This window comes from Anabrus simplex, chromosome 1, assembly GCF_040414725.1.
Source record: "Anabrus simplex isolate iqAnaSimp1 chromosome 1, ASM4041472v1, whole genome shotgun sequence".
Lineage (NCBI taxonomy): Eukaryota > Metazoa > Arthropoda > Insecta > Orthoptera > Tettigoniidae > Anabrus > Anabrus simplex.
The window spans coordinates 1,541,609,307-1,541,630,178 of NC_090265.1; the positions used below are offsets into that span (position 1 = coordinate 1,541,609,307).

Genomic DNA, 20,872 nt, shown 5'->3' on the forward strand with positions numbered 1-20,872 from the left:
CTAATGTGCTCTGTATAAGTGTTCGTCCGTGATGAACTCGCTAATCGATTGGGACCTCGAGGAACATTTCTGGATGTGATATCTTTCACATACTTGGTCACATAGCCTACACACACACAGTTTATTTGGTTCATGTGACACTCGTTGGAGATATCAAGTAATGTTTGTGAAGTGTCCAGATTTGGCGGTGACTTGTGTGGTGTTGTAGTGTGTTAACGGAAGAAGCAAGTGTAAAAGTGTAGTGATGTTGGTGTTTATCTGGTGGTGAACGTGTTAACCATACTGGGGGCTATTAGCCAGTGCATAACAAGCCAAAAAGTGGTTAGCATGTGCTTCCTTTCAGGGACCGCCATCTTTAAACCGCAAAGAGAAGAAACAATCGGTGTTCTCGGGACACTAAATTTTACAATATTTAAAATTCTTCCACCGTTTTGATACTTTTTTGCCTTTTGGCAATTTTTTATTTGTCAACAGTACATGTTTCGTTCCTTATTTAGGAACATCCTCAGCTGTTATTGTAGCTTAGGTGAATTGCTAAGATTTTAAACACGTTAATTTGCAGGTACATTGATTCACTTAAAAACTACTAAAAATACCAATTAAATTAAATGAGATTAAAAACAATGTAGGGGTTAGTGTGTTAATGATATGAGAACGGATGATTACATAGTTGGTCAGCTTAAAAACTATGTCTATTCATCTGAATAGTTGTTAAAAATTTCATTTTGTTACATTAAAATGTCTGTTTGCGGTTAAAAGTTTTAAAAAATGTTTGACTTCGTAACACTGTTCAAATTATTGGATGTTTTATCTTCTGTTCCTTCCAGGTAAGTTGTTATATATTATGAGTTTGCTTATGGTGCCTTTGATTGAGTCTAATGTGGAACTTTGAAGCTGATTGCTGATCAGTTTTTGTGAAGGGAGCTTCGTTTCAATTTCTGAAATGAAATAAAATAAGGAAATGGGAATTTGTTTAAAAAACATGTGTCTTTACGTGATTGTTGTTGTTGTTGTTATTAGTCGTTTAGTCGCTTTCGACTCTCCGTGACCCCATAGACCAAAGTGCGCCATTTCTTCCTGTCGTATACAATTTTCCGAAGTCTTTCTAAATTGAGAGCCGTGGCTTCCTTGATGTCATCAATCCACCTCATCCGTTGTCGCCCTCTTCTCCTGTTACCACCAGTCTTCCCCAGCATTAAGGTCTTTTCCAGTGAATCATGTTTTCTCATGATATGACCGAAGTACTTTAGTTTTTGCCTGAGTATTTGACCTTCCAGTGATAACTAAATGTATAAAAAAGTTCTTTACCTTGCTATTGTTAGACTCCAATTCTACTGTGACCCTGGAGGGACGTTCGTTGCTGCTTTGCGTCTTGTATAGTAATGGTGTGTGCGTTCCGTTGTATGCTCCTCCTTACGGGGAGGCAAGGTTGCGGAGAGGGGAGGGGGCGTGTCGGTTAATGTCACGGCATCAACTTTAGAAGGTCTAGGGAGAGGGGATGTACAAAATGGCAGAGTTTTGGTCTTATTTATCCTTTTACTATTTGTATTGCGTCTTTTGCCTAAAATTTCAAGACTTGATAGTGTCCCTTCAAATATAGGGTTTCTAATGTCAATAGTTTCATTTAGGTTATTGTCCTGATTGCCTTTTTGTTCTACATAAATGTATAGATTTTCTAATGTATTAAGGAGAGCTCCTTTGTTTATTTTATGCAATATAGTTAAATCCTGCTCTATGGTTGTGAATTGATGTCCGATTGAACTCATGTGTTGGCCCATCGCAGAATTTTTTTTATGTCTTTCAGCGTTGACATGCTCCTGGTATATTACAGTAAAACTGCGCCCTGTTTGTCCGACATAACTTTTTTTTTTTTACATTGGTGACACTTCAATTTATAAACTCCTGATTCAGAATGTTTGTTTTTTCCTACAGAATTAACACTATTGTAATTAAATAATTTATGCTTTGTGTTATTGCTGGTTGAATATGCGATCTTATAATGATATTTTCTAAACAAATTGGTTACTGTGTATAAGTTAGGGTTATTGAACGTGAACTTGGCGTATTTGTCTTTCTTTTTTGTTTCGGGTTTTAGGTTAGTTTGTAATTTCTGTTTGAATTTACCGATTATTTTGTTTATTATTTTTGGTTCAAAACCGTTGTATTGGGCTTGTTTGTGAATAAAGAGCAGTTCTTTTTCTCTTTCTGTGTGTGTAAGGTGTATATTAAACGCTCTATATATGTAACTGTAATAAGCTGACCTTTTTTGCGATTCTGGGTGCAATGAGTAGTTCTTTATTGTAATGGGAGTAAAAGTGGGTTTTCTTGTATCTTGAAGACAAACTCTTCCTTTTTCCGTGTTACATTTATGTCTAAAAAGTTAATGGAGCTTTCTTTTTCTTTCTCTAATGTAAACTTTATTCTGGAATCAAGTGTATTTAATTTATTGAGGATATCATAACTGTTATTCTCTCTTCGATCTATTACGGCAAAAGTGTCGTCCACAAAGCGTATCCATAAATTGAGACCTTCTATTTGTCCTATTATTTTGGTATGTTCGAGGTAATCAAGATAAATATTGGCTAAAATGCCCGAAGCGGGAGCACCCATTGGTAGGCCTTCTTATCTATATATTTTATTATTGAAAGTGATGCCGTGACAGTAACCGACACGCCCCCTCCCCTCTCCGCAACCTTGCCTCCCCGTAAGGAGGAGCATACAACGGAACGCACACACCATTACTATACAAGACGCAAAGCAGCAACAAACGTTCCTCCAGGGTCACAGTAGAATTGGAGTCTAACAATAGCAAGGTAAAGAACTTTTTTATACATTTAGTTATCACGTAAAGACACATGTTTTTTAAACAAATTCCCATTTCCTTATTTTATTTCATTTCAGAAATTGAAACGAAGCTCCCTTCACAAAAACTGATCAGCAATCAGCTTCAAAGTTCCACATTAGACTCAATCAAAGGCACCATAAGCAAACTCATAATATATAACAACTTACCTGGAAGGAACAGAAGATAAAACATCCAATAATTTGAACAGTGTTACGAAGTCAAACATTTTTTAAAACTTTTAACCGCAAACAGACATTTTAATGTAACAAAATGAAATTTTTAACAACTATTCAGATGAATAGACATAGTTTTTAAGCTGACCAACTATGTAATCATCCGTTCTCATATCATTAACACACTAACCCCTACATTGTTTTTAATCTCATTTAATTTAATTGGTATTTTTAGTAGTTTTTAAGTGAATCAATGTACCTGCAAATTAACGTGTTTAAAATCTTAGCAATTCACCTAAGCTACAATAACAGCTGAGGATGTTCCTAAATAAGGAACGAAACATGTACTGTTGACAAATAAAAAATTGCCAAAAGGCAAAAAAGTATCAAAACGGTGGAAGAATTTTAAATATTGTAAAACTTAGTGATTAAATTTTGGTACAGAAAATGAAGTTGATTACTTGCAGTTCTCGGGACATGCGGAATTTCCACGGCTTACTGACAGATATATTAATAATGCTGCAACTGAAAGCAAAGAGGAAGTGAATGGGAAAGGTTACAATAATAATGGGTAAGCATCAGATACACATCTAGGCATCCATAAAATGACAGGGAACAGAGAGCATGACGACCACTATCAGTGTGACATTTGTAGCAGGGCAGTTGAAGGTAATGAGAACGCAGTGCAATGTGAAGCTTGCGACAAAAATGGCAACACATGGATTGCTGCGGCACATCTAAAGGCGAATGTGATACTATCAGACGAAGACACTGCAAACTAATATGGTTGTGCGCAGAATTTAAACCAGCTATTTTGAAAAGAACAGGCAACGAAGACAAATTAGAAAAGATAATGGCAAGGCTGAAGGACATGCTAGTTAACATGGAGAAAATAATGGAAAATAAATTGGAAGAAATTAAAACGATGATACCAACGGAGATAGAAAGGTATGTGGAAAAGCAAATGACATCATCTAGACAAATGGCAAACAAACAGAAAGCACCTCAGCCCCCTGCCTCAGAGCAAGGAAGAGAAATAACACACAACCAGGAACGTTCTACAGTGATAACCAAGAAGCTTACCCCATTGAAGGAGGTGATGCAGAGCGAAGTAGTAGTTCCAAATGACAACAGGATACTAGCGGCCAAAGACTCGAGGATTAATCATGGACAAAGAAGGAAGGGAAGTAATGCAAGAACGAGAACACAGAGATTACCAAAAAGAAAATGAGAGTAACTATAATATGTACAAGCAGAAAAGGAGAGACAAAAGAGGAGAGAGGAAAACTGACTACTCCTGATGGTATTCATGATGCAACCACCCAACGAAGCACACCAATAATAGGAGCGAGAAAAGGCGAGAGCAAGGTAAGGGCAGCAGAGGCAAACGCATGGCTATATGTAAGAAGATTGGAACCAAATACAACCAAGGAAGACATCTGCTATTATCTCAAGGAAAACAACATAGACGGCAAGGTGTTTTGTGATATAGTCAGCGAGAGGCCAACCGGCACAGCATTCAAAATTGGAATCTCGTACAAAGACCTAGAACGAGTGCATGACAGTTCGTTCTGGCCCGCCTGTGTAGTATGCCGTCATTTTCGGAAACCTTGGAAATTTCGTAGTACACAACAATGACAGGGTTAGAGCCATGACTAGGAATGTAGAGGGGTTGAGAGGTGCATTAAATCTAATATCAAATACATACCAGAGGAATTTGATATATGTGTATTACCAGAAACATTCATCAGGGAAAACTCAGTAATAAATGTACAAGGTTTCTGCAACTACTATGTGTGTGCCAATCAACTCGAGGAAAGGGGACGACCATCAAGAGGGGTATCAGTACTCGTCAAACCTCATCTAACCCCACATAAACAACTGTTGAGAGGTGAAAACCTATTGATTTTACGAACAAAAATGTTAGTGATCATGGCAGTATACTTAAGCCCTGAACACACTGTAGAAGGCATTGTCGATACACTTGGGTATGCATTGAATATGATGGATAAAGAAGAAAAGGTTTAATTGCTGGTGACCTGAACTGTTCAGTAGATAAACACCGCTGGAAAACTGAAGAAGGTATGGACTACCTGAGATTCAGTGGATTCGTGCTGTTAAAGAAGAAACAGGAATGGACATGTGTAGGACCAAATGGTGGCAGCACAATAGATTTAATGCTTTCAAGGGGACTCAAAACATCGACAACAACAAAGCTGGCCCTGTGATGTATCCACAAAGATGCACGTGAAATGCTGTCAGTTGGTACAGTTATTTATTCACATCTCTTTACAAATTAAACACACACACATAACCTTAATCACTGCTGTGACAAACAGAATACACACGTCGACAAGCCGCCATTTTAACAACTGCCCATCGCAAATTCCTGGAGGTTTCAACCTTGAAACATAGTTGAAACAGTTTACTGCTTACAAGCATGTCACAACAACACGAGGTCACAAGTATACTCCTGCTACACCATAGCTCTTACTAAACAATTACTCGTTTCTATCGTCAAGAATGCCTCCTTATATATGTCCTGGCCAGGCTTCTAGAAAGATACGTTACAGGAAAATACCTTGTTACATACTATCCACTTCATATCCGTATCGACAATATGATCCAATTAATTGAAGGAACAAGAATCCACCTGATCGGTACTTTCACTTTTATTTAGCCTTAGGCTATTTCAATAGACATTAGATTAAAAGTTCAGAACATGTTTCGAATGCATTGCATTCATCATCAGCTGCTTACATTTGGCAAAAGTAAAATTAGCTAAGAACAGTCTCACAATTTTCTTAAAACCTTAAAAACAAGTGTTAGTAGTGCATGTGTGAATGGATGTGGGGAGGTGGGGGGTAGAGGGGGGATGCATCAAAGGCAATTGTTAGTTAAACTATGACTTATTATTAAAAATCTTAATGTTAAAAACACTGATGGACTAAAATATAGTTCACTATAAGTCTTGTGAATTTTCCATAAGTTCGTTGATTGCTGAAGAACTTGTATGCACTATGTGAAGTATTTCTGTTGAGCTATTGGTAAAAAGTTTCCTTAAGAAGGCATCTGGTGTTTTCACGTCTCTTATCTCCTATTGGATGGAGAGGTGTCGCTTGTTTCGAATATGAAGTTTGCTATTTGTAGTTTGAATTGAAAAAAGTTGGATCGTCTGTATCACGACCTGTAACCGGCAGGAAAAATGCGGCTATTAGTTGAAGTTTAAAAAGACGTAACGGATAATAAGTCTTTGAGTGTTGGAAAGTATGGAAGTATGAACTTACCCTTGTCTTGCGTGTTTGTTTAACTTCCCGTGCTACGGGAGTGGGTTTAATCCGGCTGCCTTCAACCTTGTATTGTAACTGTGTGCTGTAGTTCATGAGTTAGCCTGGTTAGGAGGGAGGGGAAATGGGGACGTGTCGTCATTTGCTATATCGGGCGGGGAGGAGGTTTCTGCTTGTGATGTGTCGGCCTTGTGATTGCTTGAAGTGTGCGCTGGGCGTGTTTGCTTCCTTCGTAACAACTCAATATATCTCAATATGCATTCAAATAAGGGGTTTCTCTGTTCGTTTACTTCATTCAAATTCTTGTCCTTATTAAATGACTTGTCTAGAAGTATATGAATATTTTCTAGACTGTTCATTAACCTTCCCTTGTTTAGCCTATTGAGAATTGCTAGGTCTTGTTTAATGTCTGTGAATCTATGGCCTGTTTCACTCATGTGTACTCCCATTGCAGAGAATCTTTTATGTTTCTCCGCATTGACGTGTTCTAAATACCTTATTGTGAAGTTACGTCCAGATTGCCCTATGTATGTGGCCTTGCACTGATTGCATGTCAGTTTATAAACACCTGAATCCTGGAACCGCTCCTCGCTATTTTGATTGACCATATTGTGGTTGAAAAACTTACGTCTTGTATTGTTGTTCGTTGAGAACGCTATTTTGATGTCATGCTTCTTGAATAAATTGGTAATTGAATAAATGTTGGGATTGTTAAAGGTGAACCTTACGTACTTTTTTGTTTGCTCTGATTGTTTTGTTAAGTTTGTTTGTAGTTTATGCTTGCGTTTGGCAATTAATCCGTTAATGCTTTTTAAATTAAAACCATTAATAAGGGCCTGCTGTCGAATGAAGGCTAGTTCTTTATTTCTCTCTTTGTTGTTTAACGGGATTTCAAAAGCTCTATTGATAAAATTGTGGTACGCTGATTTTTTGTGTGAATCGGGGTGTAGGGAGTTACTATGAATGGTTGTTGGGGTGAATGTAGGTTTTCTATAAATTCCAAAGTGAAATTGGTTGTCTAATGTCTATTGAAATAGCCTAAGGCTAAATAAAAGTGAAAGTATCGATCAGGTGGATTCTTGTTCCTTCAATTAATTGGAGAAAATACCTTCTCGTAAATTCTCGAATGCCTAACAACATAGATATAGTGTACAGAATATTCTCCATCATTCTCGTCTACCCAGTACCACTCTGGATGATACAGTGTGTTTCAAAATACTGTAGTGGATTACAAATTATATATACAGGTAAGAATAAATTAATTACATGTTTAAAATATAAATGTCTGTATACAGTACATGCTTCATGACATAACCTCACACACAATGCGATCATTCGACTACATACATAATAATAATACTACTACTAATTGGATGTAAACACTTCATAGCCATACATTACAAGTAGTAAATATAATAATAATAATAATAATAATAATAATAATAATAATAATAATAATAATAATAATAATAATAATAATAATAATAACGACGACGGCAACAACAACAACAATTGCGGCAGTTGTTAGAAAGCACTTACCAGTGAACGCAGATATCATCACGGAGAAAGAAGCAGCAGCTGAACCAAAAGAAAGAGTCAAAATCAGAAATAATATAGACATAAACAAAGTGAAAGCAAAGACAATCCAAATCGATCAGGTGAAGAAAATGATAGATGAAGGTGAAATAGATTCTGCAGCATGGTGTATAGGAAATTGCTATGAAGAAGGGGCCCCGTTAAAAGCCTGGGGACAAGAAAGTCAAAACCTTAGTTTGGCAAACATTGTTATGAGGCAAGGAGAAGCACCTTAGAAAAACTGAACACAGCAAGAGAAAGAAGGAACATGGAAAACCTGGAAGAGTACTGGCAACAGAGGGCACAGTACAAGGAGCTCCTGAAGAGGAAAAAGAGTACATGGATGAACAACAGAAAAGGATAATAGAAGAAGCAAAATTTGACTCATACAAGGCTCTACGACTGAAAAGGAGCAAAATACATTCTAACATTGACATGGAAGCATGGAAATCACATCTCAGCAAAACAATTGCTTTGAGAAACACGAGACTAGCACTCAAGTATCCAGAACACAGAGAACCATCAGATATAATGGAAGATGATATTGTTTAGGCCATCAACGAAGAAAGAAGCAATAGAACACCAGGACCAGATGGAGTCAGAAATGATCATCTAAAGAGACAGTGAGGGAAATGTTACAGGTGTGGAGTGTCTTACTGAACAAATATCTTGAAACTGGAAGAGTACCAACAGACTGGAGGAAGGTAACAATCCGAGTGCTGTATAAGGGGAAAGGAGATGCAGATGACCCGAATGCTTACAGAGAGATCGCGATGGAGCAAACAGGTTTGAAACTCCTGATGAGGATCCTAACGAAGAGAGTGATGAATAAATTGGATCCACTGTTACCAGAGGAGATCTACAACGATGACACTGGAGAATTTACTGAGTCACATTTGTCTTGATCTAGAAATGCCAAGAAGAAAATTATTTGTGGCATTAATTGACTGTTCCAAGGCATTTTACTGGGTAAACAGAAGTTTGCTCATAGATAAGCTGAAGTTAATTGGAACATCTAATGTCACAACACTCATCAAACCTGCTAGCTGAGAATTATATACAGGTGGATGATGGCACTGGGTCGTCAGACTGGATGCCACAGACTATAGGAGTTCTTCAAGGTGATCCACTCAGCCCTATATTATTTAACACTTTCACTTCAGATGTAGTGTCAGAGATAAAAGAAAAAAACAACACAGAAATGTACTTTTATGCTGATGACATGGCAGTAGCGGCTGAAGACATAACTACAACATGCAATGAACTTGCTAGCTGACTTGGCAAACAGGAATGAAATGAAAATTAATGAGGAGGAGACTAAACTAGTCGTATTTAGGAAAGGAGGTAAACGAAAGGAAGCAGAGCACATATCGTGTAATAACATCCACCTTCTCAGAGTTTGCAGTTTCAGATACCTAGGTGTAACGTTGCAGACCACATGCAGCAGTTTCACAGTAATGGCTAGAATGATTGCAGCTCTGAAAGCGATGAATGACATTGAGAACATCGCACAAATTGCGGTAGAGACAGCCATGGTGCTCTTTCGAGTAAAAGTGCTACCAGTGTTAACCTACGGGCTTGAGACCATAGGAGAATTTCTGAGTGTGAAGCAATTAGAAGATCTGGAAAAGATAAAATACAGGTATCTGAAGCGAGTCCTGATTGTATCAAAGACTACAAGATCTCGACTTGTATATGAGCTCGCGAGAGAAACTTTCCTGATTGAGGACCTGAGATACAATCTTATTTTACCAGAAGGCACAGCATATGTTAAACTGATCCATAAACTAAGAGAAAAGAAAAGGGGACATTTGGGAAGGCTTCTACTCAACGGAGGCTATGACGGATTGGATATGGATGGAAACGGGCTACCAACTGAGACATATAGTTATGAGATTGGATCTTCATGGATACCACGTCAAGGTGTGTAAAAACAAAGGCACAATTAAAAAGAATAGGTGATAAATCATCCTCTTACCAGACTTCAGTTTTGATGTCAAAGGGTTCTGAAATTTCACCTAGAAACTTGACCTTCAATTTTATGTCATCCATTTCCATGGATAAATGGTTACCCCGCTAGCTTTTGGTGGAAGGGGTCTCCGGTTTGATTCCCTGTCAGGTCAGGAATTTCAACATCCTTGTTAATCCCTATGGCTCGGGGACTGGGTTTTTGTGCAGTCTTCAGCATTAGATTTCATCTTAGGTAGGGCCCCATACTTACAGACGCACAGGTCGCCTATATGGCATCAACTCGGAAGACATGCACCAGGCCTCTCCGAGGAAAAAGACATTATATTAGCTTGAAGACCACAGCAAAATATTTTGACTATGATGATGATACCACTCTGTCTCTTTCATTCACCAACCATTATTTTTACCCTTGGATTGGGTGTGGTAGAATAACATCCATGGTATTCCCTAACTCTGAAGCAACTAAAGGGGGTCTCAGGGGGGCTCTTAAATGATTTAAGAAAAGACTAGGTAAACAACTCATAGGCAATCTGCCACCTGGGCATCTGCCTATATGTAGGTAGATAGATAGATTGATTGATTGATTGATTGATTGATTGATTGAGCTAGTAAGCATGGGTTGGCAACTGCGGAGCCCTTAGCTGAGTCCAGGCATTGCTTACACTCACATGTGCCAGGCTCCTTACTTTTATCTATCCTAATCGACCTTCCTTAACCAACTCTTGTTCTTTTCTGACCTCGTTAGTATTAGGTTTTCGAGGCCTAGGGAATCTTTCACTTTCATGCCCCTTCCTGGCGTATGTCTTTCTTTATTCGAAGTGTTGGACACCTTTCATTTTTTCCCACCACCACCACCACTAAAACCATTTTCTTCACTGTTTTCAATACTTATTGATTTGTACTGACCAGTTACACATTTTCTTGGCTAGACAAAGAATCACTGTCATAAATCATCATCAGTTTTTCCTACTCTGGTGATCTGGAGTCTTTTTGAAGTCATTTAACAACAGAATTTCAAGGATAGTGACTTGCTACTTCACCATATTTTAGAGAAAATTCTGATGAATGTTAATTATATGACTTGATAAATTTGGTGAGCCAAGTAGTCAGCGCTGTAGCATTGTGCTTTGCATAACTGCGTGGGCGCATGATGCAATATATTAATCTATGCATTTTAAGTAATGGCATCTGAGTGCATGATCTGTGTAAAGCATGAGTTCATATTATTCTCGGAAGGCTTATCAGAGACCGTTTGTCCTATCCACACTCTTCCTGTGAAGGAATGGAGATAGGTAATTTTGATTTTCCTTTGATGAGATTGATAAGTTGATGGCAACATTTGATTACTTTTCATTCAGTTATTTTGAAAGTATTCACTATTCAATTGCCCCATTCATTCAGATGGAATTTTGAGTGAATAATTGAAGAAATAATCGAATAACCAAAAAATAATCAAATGAAGAATAGTTGAATAAAATGAAATAATCAAATACGGTGATTATTTTGTATTGATTATCCCATCACTGACCACACCATACCTCTTATTTCTCTGTTTGAAAGCCTTTCTTTCCTTATTGACATGTTTTGGGTAATTTGAGAGAATTCCAATAATGTTCTTGTAGTCTTACATTTTGCCATAATCATCTGCTTCTCAATATCTTTCACTCTAATTATTACTTTCTTTCTGAATTTATTATCTTTGTTCTGCATCTCTGTACCCCAGTAGTCTCCTATTCCTATTCTGTCAAGCTCCTTTCCACTTTCATTAACCAATAATCATCATTTAAATGTTTCATCTGGTGTGCTAAATTCAATATTTCCTTCCCATTTTCTGGTATGGTGTGGTTTTCATTTGATTATTTTTTTCAGTTATTCAATTATTCTTTCCATCCGATTATTTTTTCTGTTATTCATTCAAGTGGTTCATGGTGTGGGTTACTGTAGTCACGTCCTAGTTCATGAACCATGGGCAATGGCTGAGTGGCCTAGTAAGTGGTCCTGAGATTCAGGATACCAGTTGCTACACAATGGGAGTGGGCATTTCGGACATATTCTGAGTCATGGCCTTCCTTGTGCTCAGGCGACTAGGGCTATACAATCCACCGTGGCCCCTAACCCGTTAGAAGAGAGATCCTCACTTGGGCTATGTGTAAGTAGGGTAGCATCCTGCTTCATGAATTTACCGAGTTCAGAACATTTTAAGCAAGCCTCATACCTATGGGAGTAACGGAGTCCCACTCCCATTTGACAGGCGAGGGACTCCTTGGAAACAACTTGGCGAACAAAGAGGAATTCGATGTGGTGCTATCAGTATTAATGGAGCTTATGGAAGAATGAAAGTAGAACTGCCTGAGTCAGCAAAGAGGATGCATTTGGATGTACTAGGAGTAAGTGATATTCGGGTAAGGGGAGATAAAGAGGAAGAGATTATAAAGTATACTTGATGGGTGTTAAAAAGGGTAGGGCAGAGTCTGGGGTAGGGCTGTTCATCAGGAATATTATTGCACACAACACAGTTTCTGTTAGGCATGTGAATGAGCGAATGATGTGGGTAAATTTGGCAGTTTGAGGAATTAGGACGAGAATTGTCTCAGTGAATTCACCATGTGAGGGTGCAGTTGAGGATCAAATTGACAAGTTTTATGAAGGAGTGACATCGTAGTCAGGGTCTACAGCAAGGATAGGATAGTGCTAATGGGCGATTTCAATGCGAGAGTTGGAAATAGAACTGAAAGATATGAAAGGGTGATTGGTAAATGTGGGGAAGATATGGAAGCTAGTGGGAATGGAAAGCTTTTGCTGGACGTCTGTGCTAGTATGGGTTTAGCAGTTACGAATACATTCTTCAAGCATAAGGCTATTCACCGCTACACATGGGAGACTAGGGGTACCAGATCCATAATAGATTATATCTTAACCGGCTTCGATTCAGGAAATCTGTTAGGAATGTACGGGTTTTTCGGAGATTTTTTGATGAAACAGACCCCTATCTGATCGGTAGTGAACTAAGTATCTCTAGGCCTATGATAGAGAAAGTGAAATCTGTCTGCAAACGAATAAGGGTAGAAAATCTCCAGGACGACATGGAAATAATTAGTAGGAAGTTCCGAACATTGGACAGTAAGCAGGTTCAGGATATAGAAAGAGAATGGGTGGCATACGGTGCTATAATAGCAACAACAATGGAATGCCTAGGAACAACTGTGTGTAAAGATGGGAAAAAGTGAACATCTGGGTGGAATGATGAAGTGAGAGCAGCTTGCAACATAAAAAGAAGGCTTATCAGAAATGCCTCCAAACAAGGACTGATGCAGACAGGGAATTGTACATAGATGAAAGAAACAGAGCGAAACAGATATTTGCTGAATCCAAAAAAAAGAAAAAAAAAGACGTGGGAAGATTATGGTAATAACCTGGAAAGGCTAGATCAAGCAGCAGGGAAACCTTTCTGGACAGTAATAAAGAATCTTAGGAAGGGAGGGAAAAAGGAAATGAACAGTGTTTTTGGTAATTCAGGTGAACTCATAATAGATCCCAGGGAATCACTGGACAGGTGGAGGGAATACAGGTAAACCCCGTCATATGCGGATTCGTTATCTGCGATTTCGCATATACACGATTTTAGTTTTAAGTCTAGTGCTGCCATCTGCTAACATTACATGGAAGCTGTAATGCCTTGAGGCAGGTACAGGCATGCGTGCCGAACTCTATGACGTACACTACATCGCACGCCAAGGTTCAACGGAACAAGCGCATCTTCTGTCGTGTTTGTCGAGACGTGAATCTTCAGTTCCGGTCAATAGAGCTGTGAAGTTGCACTTGACAGGTTTCATACTTAAAACGCCCGGGTAAAAGGAAATAAAGTGTGCCTCTCGAAGGAAAGAAGTGTGTACCAAAATTGTATTCGTTAGAAACAAATTTAGAAGTTTTAAATTGCTATGAGAAAGGTGAGCGTAATTTTGACATTGAGCGTGCTTTGGGACTTACGTGAATCCACTGTGAGAACTATTCATGACAATGTGGAATCAGTTTGAAATACTGCTCAATCTTCTACTAACTTAAGTGTGACTAAAGTGACCAAATCCCACTCGGAAGCGATGGAAGGAATAGACTGGATTGAGCATCACAACCAACAACACATTCCCCTCTCTGGAGCTGCTATTCAAGCTAATGCCAAGAGCTTGTATGCAGAGTTTAGTTTATTATTGTGTGTTTCAGTACTAAATTTTTAAGTGCATAAATTTTGCATTAAAATGAGTTTCAGAAATATGATAATGGTTATTTTTTGTGAAAATAATGAGAATATCTGCTATTTTATTTTTAAACTTAATATTTGAGCAAACAGAAGCCTAACCCTATATTCTACATATAAAATGACTCTCGATTTATGCGAATTCGGTATGCGCGGTAATTCTGCAGAATGTAACTATCGTGTATAACGAGGTCTACCTGTATTTTGAAAATCTTCTCAACGTAAAATGAAATCTTCATAGTGGTGTCGCTAACATTGGGGCTCATGGGTAGGAGGAAAATGATATTGGTGAAATTACGCTTGAGGAAGTGGAAAGAATGGTAAATAAACTCCATTGTCATAGAGCAGCAGGAATAGATGAAATTAGACCTGAATTGATGTAGTATATTGGGAATGCAAGGATGAAATGGCTTTGTAGTATAATAAGATGGAGTGTTGGGAAGGTACCTTCAGATTGGAGAAAAGTAGTACTTGCACCTATTTTGCATCACTTAGGAGCCAGATGACTGTGCATATTAGTTCAAAAATACATAATATTAAACAATTCAATTCTTCATTAAGGATGATTTATTCATTTCACTCTGTGAAAAGTTATGAAAAGAATCCTTTCCTTGGTCAAACAAAGAAAAATTTCACAATTTTGACAGTGCTATATAGGGCAAACTTTCCACCACCAGTCTGTAGAGTCCTCTAGTTTCTCCAAGTTGTTGACACAATGTAACAAATTTCTGAGTTTGAAGAAGCTATTTCCAGGCATTTCTCTACAAATTTGTTAAACTTTGAAGTGGAATGTATTTTCAAAATAAAGTATTGGAGAGGATATTTACTCATGTCTCAATATACTCATCCCATTGTGGTATATTAAACTCAAATGTGGCATTGTGAATACCACTGACTATTTGCTTTAGGTGTGAGATTTATCAAGCATACTCATCTTCTAGTAAGACTTCAGTAGGATCATCAGTTTAAACATTACCTTCTAAGCTTGTATCATCTGTATCTGAACCTCCATCCTTCTCTCGTAATGAAAGAAAATTGGCAACCTACAACCTGTTTTCCAGTCATTGACCGGGTCAGGGATGTAATGAATGAATCATATATAGGCTATTAGTACGATGGGGTCGCCACTCCCAAAGTGATTTATATTAATGACTGATAGATGCTATGAAATGAGAATGGAGAGTGTTGCTAGAATGAAAGATGACAGGGAGAACCGGAGTACCCAGAGAAAAACCTGTCCCGCCTCCGCTTTGTCCAGCACAAATCTCACACGGAGTGACCGCGATTTGAACCACGGTATCCAGCGGTGAGAGGCCGATGCGCTGCCGTCTGAGCCACGGAGGCTCTTTTTACACAAGTTATTGCATGTAATTTACTATTTGACTTCCAAAAACCTATAGTTTATGTCTTATTGATGCATACCATCATCATACTTTTCAAGCTTATCATATTCTCTCTCTCTCTCTCTTCTTCACATCTAAATCATCAATTTCAGATACGTCTTTGTTCTGTATTAGATGAATAATACATATACTATCCACTCACCATTCTACTTGCTAGAGAAGGCAGCCATATCTAAATTTTTAATGCTCTGTTTCTGTCGGCAGCCCTGAAGATGGTTTTCCGTGGTTTCCCATTTTCACACCAGGCAAATGCCGGGGCTGTACCTTAATTAAGGCCACGGCCGCTTCCTTCCACTTCCTAGGCCTTTCCCATCCCATCGTCGCCATAAGACCTATATGTGTCGGTGCGACGTAAAGCAAATAGCAAAAAAAAAAAAAAAATGCTCTGTTTCATAGTTGGTCCAGGAATGAAACAAGGAAGTTCAGAAGAATGAGATATCACATGTTGCCTAAGAATTCCAGGTAGTTAAAAGTGTACAAAAGTATACTTAGTGAGCTCCATTTTTTAATAAGACTAAGAGCTCTGGCAATGTATTCACTTTTAATTTGCTCTTACATTTTTTAAACTGCCTGCTTTCAGATAAGCTAGCATAATTATACACAGCCTGTAATAATCTGGAAGAAATAAGCATTTTGATGGCAAAAGAAGACTGAGATTTGTTGAATGGTTCCCAAGATTACCCGCCACATATAAAAAAACTCACAAACATTCTATACAAATGCAAAGAATTCTAAAGTTCGACCTTTTCAATACAACAAATTCTTTGTAATAATACATAATACAAGTATTAATACAAACAACTTCCTCCATGAGGAGGCTGCCACAAGGACAAAGTATGTTGACTACACAGTATTGTGTCTTCTAAGTTTGCTAGTATGCCAGATATCACATATATTTGGAACAAATTTGAAATGTGGCATGATGTATGGTTCTTCAAATGTTATATAGATGGTTGCAGAGTATGGTTACCGAACCTCGTGTTGCGGCGATAGCGATGTTGTGAAGTCATGTCCGGTTGAGTCCGAGAGAATCCCATACCTGTACAAGAAATTTAGGGAAATATTGTCTAGGTGATATAAGTCCTTATAGTAGTTCACAGTTGGCTGGTAAATCGACTTCTTCTCGGCGTCCACCTCTTCAGCCTGGCCAACGTGCGACTTGAAGCGCATTGTATGATCTAAGATTAGTCCTTGCTTGCTAGCTGGTTGAAAGGCTATCACGTCAATATGCGTGTTACTCCCACTGGTAGCTAGGCCAGAAACCTCTTCGTGCATCGTGAAACCGTGATCTCTCAGCGAGGTCGTGATCATGTGTCATTTTGTATGATGGCGGGAATATATAGTTGATGTCAATATGGAACTCATTATGAAACTCATTGTATGTAATTAAACTTTCTCTCTTTATATTAATTTATATGCTCAGATGGTATATCTTTGGTAGAAAGAAGAGTTTTAAATCACAGTATATGTGAGTTGTTAGTCAGTATTTAAATAGTAACTGAAGAATCCATTGTGAATGGACTAATAATCTAATTTTAAATCCTAAAGTAGTGCTGGTCTATCACATACTGTAACAAAAATATAACAGTAAACTACATAAGAGCAAATATGTTTATATTTCATGAACTCTTCTGGTAGAATAAAGTTATGGAGTTCCTCTCACCAACGGTCACCAAGGAATATTGATGAAGAGTGAGGATAAATGAACAAACAGTAGGCTTGCTATCCCCCTACCTCATCTCCAGGATTCTCTGTCCATACTTCATCTTCACTATGTTTCCATCTAGTCTAATGTTCAAGGTACACCGTCTACTCTCTTATTATCATTCATCATACCAAAGATTGAATAAGACATAAGTAATTGGAAATCACTTTTCCTTCCTCCCCCTTTTATCATCAACGACTTTGTGAGATTGATGGTACCAATGGGTAAAGTAAGGGGTCCGAGAATTCATTTTTTTTAACCCTTGTCAGATGAATAAGTTTGATTGTTTACTAGTATTTACTTTTCTGGAAGAGTGAAGGTGTATTCTTGTCTATTCTTAAGGCTAAACAGATTTTGCACTAATATAAAGCTGAAATTAGATTTGCAGTATATAATTAGTTAAATTTACAGAGAAAATAACGTTGTGTATTTAGATGAAATTGGCTACATTCAAATGCTTTTGATCTTTTAATAATCATGATATCGTCCCCCCTCTGGCAAACTAACAAATCTGCAAATTGTCACAAAATTAGGAGAGCTGAAAGACGTGATTACCCATGTAAAATCAATTTTTTATATTTAATGATTAGTTTTATGTGTTAGCCATACAGAATGAGCTGCAGATGTGAGACTTTGTCAGAGAGTAGACATTATACAGTAAATAATAAAATCTAGACCAAAACTTTAGAACTACAGGTTCCCTTACTAGTCACTTTCGCTAGTTTGCCATAGTGGGGATGATATGACAGAAAATAAACTGGTTTATTTTGTAACTGGTGAACCATAAAAGTAATCACAAGTAACTTGTATCAGCACTTAGAGATGCTCCTTTCTTGAACTGAATTATAGGCAAAGAAAATTTCTGCTGCCAGAAAAAAAGCAGTTACTCTCTATGGAGTCAGGCATCACTAAATTAATTAATTATTTTAATGAATTCATTACTGTGCTTGTCTTTAATTTTATTAATGTGATCCTAGTTATGATGAAAGTTTCATGTCTGATATTTTGTATTATTATTTGGAATGTTGTTTTAGGATGCATGTATGTGCGTGTGTTGTTGTGTGAAGCTATTTGCATGCCTGTGGCATCTTCTTTTTTTTTTTTTTTAAAGCAGCAGCATTGTGTGTGCATGTGTTGTAGTGATGATGATGAACCTTCGCGTGAACTGAGTGAGGAGGTGGAGTACAGCAGTTACTACTCGCGCATCCGAAATGAGGAGATCTACCAGGATCTCTGCTCCATTAACAGGCAGCATCCACTTCCGCAGGTGAATTTTATTTAGTAGTTAAGTTGTGCCCGATATCAGGTGATTACTTTTGTTTTGTTCACAGGTTTAAAAATTTTGGTATTGATAGACTAAGATTTATGTCTTTTGATTTTAAGAAATGCTAATTTTTTGGGGATATTTACATAATTGGATTGACTTGCAGTTTGGAAACATATTTTATTTCATTAATAACTTATGAACCCACACTTTCAGTGTCTCCTAATAGTAATTCAGAAGATTTTGCTTATTATCTGTTATCTCAAAATTAATGTCTACACAAGACGTGTGGCATAATTGAACACTTCAGATGGATAAAATTTGATTTGCTTCCACTTGAGTATATATATAAAACATCAGAGACATTCAGAAGTAGAGTCCATTTAGTTTCTCTTTACTTAAAAAGAAAAAAAAAAAATGTTTACATGTTTTTGCACCATATTTTTGAACGTAATAAAAATGGAGATCATTTCATAAAGTTAAGTCAAATGGAATATGGAATAAAAGTGCACACTTCGGGTATCAGTAATGACTGCTCAGAGTCAGATGCAAGTGGACAGTAATAACATATTGCACAAAGATAGACTGTTAACAAAGCCAGTAACAAAGCAACTCAAAAAGAAGTGAATTGTAAGCCTAACGATTGTTGTACACTTACCAGGTTCACTGTAGATGTTGAAAATGTTTACCACAAAGTTCCAAGCATAGGGCAATGCATTTGCACATACTGTTAGAAACTTTCACCAGTGCTTCACTACTCATGAAGTTCACTAAATTTGTTTAACTCATCAACTGTTCTGAAAGTAGACCAGTAAACTGAGAACTTGACAGCACCCCAGACAAAAAAGTCAGGATGCGACAAATTGGGATTATGTGGTGGCCAGAGCCCTCATCAAATCGTTTGTTCCCTCAATATATCACATAAACATTGAACAGAACAATTAGAGGCATGAGCTGTGTCTCCAGCTTGTTGAAAAAGAAGCTCGAGATTTCTGTTTTTTTCAGTTCCACAATGAACGGGTGCAAGATTTCATTATGATAAATTTCTGAATCTACTGTACAGTTATCATCATCATCATCATCATCATCATCTTGAACTAGCTCCAGTTTCCTGGGTGTGGTGAGTGAGCGCTCTCCTCTTATTTCTGTCCATGTAGTTGTCTTCTTCCATAACCAACTGCAAATCCGGACCTTCCCAGCTTGATTCTTTCTAATCTGATCGATCCATTTCTTTTTTAGCTGACCTCTTGATCATTTGCCTTTGAGTTCCTTCTCAAACCACACTCTAGCTGTTCTTTGTGGGCCCATTCTTTTGAGATGACCAAACCATTTCAGCCGGGCTTCGACACAGATCTCACTAAGGGGTTGTTTCACTTGAACAAAATGGTGTATCTTTTAAGAACATTTCCACTGTTAGTAGTTTGTTGATATTTCTGTTGGTTGTTTGGAATTATACATTACATTCAGATCATTAGCTTCTGCCCCTCGCTAAACAGCTTTGCCATTTTCATCAGTTCATAACAGTGGAACCTTGATAATTCAAAATCGAATAAGATAGAATTTGAGGGTTGTTCCACCATTCAACACATTGTAAAAATACATTAAATTATAAGAAGACCAGTTTCGACTCCCTTGGAGTATGGCCAACCAGGTACACAAATACACTTACAAATATTTGAAATTTTCAACAGGAACTGATGATGACTCCAAGGGAGTCGAAACTGGTCTTCTTATAATTTAATGTATTTTTACAATGTGTTGAATGGTGGAACATCCCTCAAACTCTATCTTATTAATTAAACGTCAACATGGAAATGAAGATCATAACCTACGAATTCAAAATCGGTTAATTAAGAAACCTGCCTAATTCGAAGAAGCTATCGTTCCCGGAAACATGAGGTACAGTTGTTAATTAAATTGTTTAATTCAAAATACGGATAATTCGTAATTTGAAGAACAATGTCGTTCCCATAACTGAAATTCAGTCTTTTAATTCAAAACTGCCTTTACTTTTGTAAAAAAAAAAATTAGTATTTTAGAAAGTAATATAATTCAAAATTTATCTACTTCTTGATAGAACTCGTCTTCCGGAATGTGCAGGGGTAGCTTTCCACACTTTCATTCAGTTTGGTGTGTCTACAGGGTGCTTCATATTTGCTAAGTTCGATCGAAATCTTCATTCTTTTGTATTCAGCGTTTAAAGGAACGCCACAAGATCATGTAGCAGGCAGTCTGCGGAGAAGCAGAAATCGAAAACATTGGCAATGCCAACAGTTTATGAAAAAGCGTGGCTCATACAATCAATTCGTACGGATGAAACTGCATTTTTTTTAATGCCGAGCTCACTTATGGTTGTAAAGGAGAGAAGTGCCAGCCAGGAAATCGTACACGGGTGGG

At 37.6% G+C, this 20,872-nt stretch overlaps 1 protein-coding gene across 3 annotated transcripts in view; it reads left to right on the forward strand.

Annotated features, from left to right (window-relative positions):
• Positions 1–20,872, forward strand: part of Vav (Vav guanine nucleotide exchange factor) — a 632,485-nt gene that overhangs the window by 168,749 nt on the left and 442,864 nt on the right. For all 3 annotated transcript variants that reach the window (XR_010858641.2, XM_067138057.2, XM_067138058.2), the window contains exon 4: positions 18,352–18,478. Coding sequence is in view for 2 of the 3 variants with exons in the window: in XM_067138057.2 (XP_066994158.1) it covers positions 18,352–18,478 (127 nt within the window). In the remaining variant the exon portion in view is untranslated. The remainder of the gene's footprint in view (positions 1–18,351; positions 18,479–20,872) is intronic.